The sequence below is a fragment of the Carex rostrata genome, chromosome 6 (assembly GCF_964058835.1).
Source record: "Carex rostrata chromosome 6, lpCarRost1.2, whole genome shotgun sequence".
Classification (NCBI taxonomy): Eukaryota; Viridiplantae; Streptophyta; class Magnoliopsida; order Poales; family Cyperaceae; genus Carex; species Carex rostrata.
The window spans coordinates 6,984,681-6,989,445 of record NC_135923.1 but is presented as its reverse complement, the minus strand read 5'-3'; the positions used below and the strand labels follow the sequence as shown (position 1 = coordinate 6,989,445).

General features: G+C 40.2%; 1 protein-coding gene across 1 annotated transcript; it reads right to left on the bottom strand.

Moving 5' to 3' along the window:
- Window positions 1-317: 317 nt before the first annotated feature.
- On the bottom strand, window positions 318-4,349 carry LOC144555436 (protein ETHYLENE-INSENSITIVE 3-like 1a). Its single transcript, XM_078303764.1, has 3 exons — window positions 4,184-4,349; window positions 3,986-4,057; window positions 318-2,515 (listed from the first exon to the last, which is right to left on the bottom strand). Exon 3 carries the CDS (start codon window positions 2,508-2,510, stop codon window positions 684-686), a length of 1,827 nt encoding a protein of 608 aa, XP_078159890.1. The 5' UTR covers window positions 2,511-2,515; window positions 3,986-4,057; window positions 4,184-4,349; the 3' UTR covers window positions 318-683.
- Window positions 4,350-4,765: the final 416 nt, after the last annotated feature.

The following is a 4,765-nucleotide window of genomic DNA, read 5'->3' as shown; positions in this document are numbered from 1 at the left end:
AAAAACTAAAAAAGAAATATTTCAAAAGATACACCAACTGATTGTGTACGCAATTATCTTCTTCTTTTTCCTTTGTTAAACAGATATTAGCAATTAGAGCTCAATTTTCCATTGGGGGCAAAGAAAAATCAAGCTGGTTAAGTTGGATAAACCCTCAGGTGCAGAATCTAAGGCCATTAAGATTTGAATTAAAACAATCAGTGCAGACAATGAAAAAGATCAAGAGCAATCAGGGTGTATCATAAAAGTTTCTCATATAATTTCATATGCTCATCCAAGTTTTAAGATGGTATTCCATGAATAAAAAGGCATTTTCATTTTTAAACACCACACAAGCTACTAATATTATTGCATATTCAAAGCCAGACTAGGCGGAGAGCATACAAAGGAAACAATGCGAGAGTAAGAAGCTTATAGGGTAAATTGGCATGACTTACCATTTCTATATAAGCCAATCCTACTTCACACAAATAACAAAAAGTTTTAAACACCTACTAAATAGTTCTATGAAACCTTCTGATAGCTGGAATGGACTTACATACAGACATCCCCGCCATTTACCAGCATCAAGCCCTATTACACAATTCCTATTAACCCTAAATTTCCCATTCCTAAATTAACTCACGCACCCGCACAGATACCCAATATGAGCATACGCATGCATCCCCACTGGCCCAGATCAATCAGAGGAACCAACCTGACTTCTGATACCCAGCAGTGTAGTAAGATGCCTGCCCATTGTAATCTGGCTCGAATCGATACTCAGGGGTAACAGTATAATTCTCCTGTCGATTTGCATATGTCTGATTTGGTGCGATCATTTCTTCCCGGTTGAAGAATTGCTGTTGAGGTGGAAACCCGGACCCAACATCCTCAAAGAGGTTGTTCCCCTGACCGAAGAAATTATCCTCCACTTGTACTCTTGGCTGAGCAAAACTCACGCTCGATCCATCCCCACTATTCTTTTGACCCGAATTGCTTTCATAGACACCCATCAAATTGCCAATTGACTTCTGGTTGTCAGCCTGGATGCCAAAATCAGAGACGCTAATTGGGTTGCTGACAGTTGACCCGAGCCCAGAGAGGGCAAGACCTGGACCCGGCTGGGTCTGACTGAAGAAAACAGAGGGCTTGTTCTCAGCAAACAACCCATTCACTGCAATAGCAGTCCCATTGTTATTACTATTATTGTACTTGCAAACATACTGGTGTCCATTACGGGCATTCCTGTCCATGAACCCGAATCCGGCATCACTATGAGGGCACTGATTATTGCTGCAGGTGTAAACCTGGTTGCCCACGAACAGCTGGCTCTCCCCTGCACCTCGCTTCTGAATAAACTCCAACCCACCAAATGCGCCTTCTTCCTTCATTACGAATTTCTCATTTAATTCGCTTTCATTCTCAGCAGGGGCCTCACTTCTGCAATCCTCAACCACATCCACATCATACTCACTTGAGCTACTATTTAAGGAGTCAACCTTACCCGTCGGAGTAGTAACAGAAGGTGGCAGCACTGCACCCGGGTTTTGCTTGATGTAGACCTCCTCCTCTTGTTTGAGTACAGCCAGCCAGGTAGAGATCTCCTTGGCCGTCATCTTGTCCTGTAAGCACTTGCTCTGACGAACCAGCCGGCGAATTTTTTCGATATCAGGCGACATGTGCTTTATCACAGCAGTCAACACCCCCACCTTCCATGCCTTCTTCAAATCATGTGGTTTCTTGTAAGGAGGTGGACCATGTTCTTTGGGGATGCCGAGCTCGGTGTACCAGCCTTCAAAACCACAGGGCCACCATGGAGGTGGCACTCCCTTCTCCAGTGGGAATCGCCTCTGTGGTGGGCTGCAGTGCTGCATCAAGGCCGAGAGAAGAGATCCCAGAGTAGTGTCTTGGAGCTCTTGCAGAGAGTGAGCGCTCACCAACCCAGGACTGCTCTCTGTCTCTGACCCTGGGGCAGCATTGTCGGCTTGATACTTGGCAATTGCCGCAGGGCCATTGCGATCGAACCGCACCTTTTCCTTCCACCACCCGCGCAGATTATCGGATGCGCCACCAACAGGTTTGCCCTTCTCAGGTATGATGCCATACACGAATCCCTGAGCCTTGCACACCTCCATCATTTTCAGCATGTATTTTAAGATCCCATCTTGGGCACGAGACATCTTCTTGCGCCGTGCTTGTTCCTGGGACTGGCGCAGCTGCTGACGGGTCAGACCCGTGCCCGAACCCGAACCAACATCTTTGGCCTTGTTCTGTTGTTGCTCTTTCAGGCGCTTGAGAAGCATGCGATCCCGCCATATGCGCCTCTCAATCTCTTCCATGTCCTCATCATCAGTGTCGACATCTACATTCGGATCAGTAAAATTTTCAGACTGGGGGCCGACCAGATCGTCCTCACCCATTCCACAATCAGGCGCGTCGCCATAAGCAAGATTCTTTTCATCAGGCATGAGTTGCACGAAATTCTGAGCACCGGAAAAGACCATGTCATCCATTAGAAAACCCCCCATCGTTCCTGTGGAAATATAAAAAAGGGAAAAAGATTAGGACAAGGCATATGTGAAAAATATTGATTGATGAATATGCAGTAATCACTGTAATTAGTTAAGGACAGCCGTTTCACACAGAGGGAAGTGGGTTTATACAAAGAATTGCGTGTTTTTCTTTATCAGGGTACGTGTATGTCCATTTAATATTACGGGAGAATAATCAATAGAATCTGCAAATATTGAAATTAAGATAAGCACATTGAACGGAGAAAGGTATGGGGGCATTAATCATTGTTAGAAGTTTTGATTTGTACAAAACTGAGGAAATGATGCGTAATCATTGATTGCGAAACCAAATAGGGCCAATCCAAGTAAAAGGAAAAAAGAAGAGAAAATATTTGATTGCCAAAGCATGAGGCTAGACTACAATAATAGTTTATCTGGATTGGATCTAATATCACATATGCATATTCCTCTAATGAAATTTATGATTATTAGATTTCCCTAACTAAACTGAAATAGAACAGTCAAGAGCTAAGGAAATTTTTTACAGATGTTTCAGAACATGTTAGTTTACAAAAAGGGTGAAATATAAAGGCTAACATTTGTTAGATCTAAATCCCGACTGTTTTAATTTATTGTTATCGCTATCATCGCTTGCGAGGTCGATAACAATGAACTTTTATTGAACAATGATCACTTGTTATTTCCTAAAATGGTATTTTGAAACAGTTTAGAAATTGCTACTACTTAGGCATATGCCCGTATACTGCACGGAACAACGATACAACGACAAAAACAGAGTAAAATGTCTACTAAATCGATGGAGCAAATAACATTGACGTGAGTACCTATGAAAGGTATATGGCATGTGTGAAATCAGTACCAACTCTAAATAGAAAGCAAGAAACTGGATTCATTTAATATAAGAAATATTTCTGGCAAAAATTAACAGAAGTTTGTAATTAAGACAGAAAAAATAATGAAGTGATACTGTTGGCCTTAAAAATTAGAATGGCCTTAATTTCTAAACTAATTATTTTACTTCAAAAAAAAAAAAAAAAAAAAAACCCCAAACTTAGAGCCTTTTTGGGCATCGTTTCAGCATCAGAAAAACTGCCAGCTATTTTTGGGAAAAATCATAATTCTCTCTGGACCCGATAGAAATCTATCTAGATGGATATTTACAAAAGGAAATTCGTTGACTTGAGCTCATAGAAACAACCCCACCTCTGAAGATCAAAAAGATATTTTTTCCCAAATTTTCTATAAATAGCATCACTTCTCAAGCCATACAACTCTTTCACAATAGCTACTTCGACATCAATTTGTATCTTAATTGAAAAAACAATAAACACATACAACTCTTTCACTGCCTCTTCAAGGCTCCTAATTGACACAGCATTCACTATGAAACCCTCAAAAATAAAGAAAATTTACGAGAATATAAAATCAGCAGCAGATAAAGGTAAAGAGGCAATAGTACAAAAACAGACCTTTTGGTGTTATCCTCCAGCAACTTCCCCAGGCCTGGAGCTAATCAGATAAAACTCTGATCTTCAAATGATCTGGGACAACAAAGAAGATGAGAGAGAAAGAGAGAAGAGATAGAAATTAGAAAAGATGGAAGAGAAGCGAAGAGAAACAGTATGAGAGAGAGGGATAGATAGAGATAATAGCAAGTTGGGACTTACAAGTTGGGGAGGTGCTCGGAAACGGAGAGGCGTATATTAAAAGGAAAAAATAAATAAAAATTATTGAGGGTCCTCCTCTTCTGTGCAGAGATGGCCCGCTCGTTCTGTCTCTTATCTCGACCTGGTTCCTGCTCTACAGAGAGAGAAGTTTATGAGCATGTGAATGTGACTGCTCTGGGGTGAGATTTGGAGCATTTATATAAGGGAGAATTTTAACCTCGGTTGAGAAATTTTTCTTGTAAGACTAAATCTTTTTTTGGTTATGGGATTCACTATATTTTTCCGGTTTGGGAGATTAATTAATTTATGTATTTCTACATTTGTGAAAACATTAAATCCAGTTGAAGATAGGATTACCTATTTTGTAAGAGTAACCGCCGGTGACATTAAGTCGAGTATATCTTCAAGAAGATATGCTTTAAATATGCAGTGTTGGAAATTATTTAAATATTAATTAATTTTGCAGAAAAGATTTAGTGAGATCAGAATGTTGTTTATTAATTTTTTTTTTCATAAATGAACGGTTGTGGATACAATGGTTTTAAATTATTTTTTGTTAAACTATTTGTTGTTCATTGATTT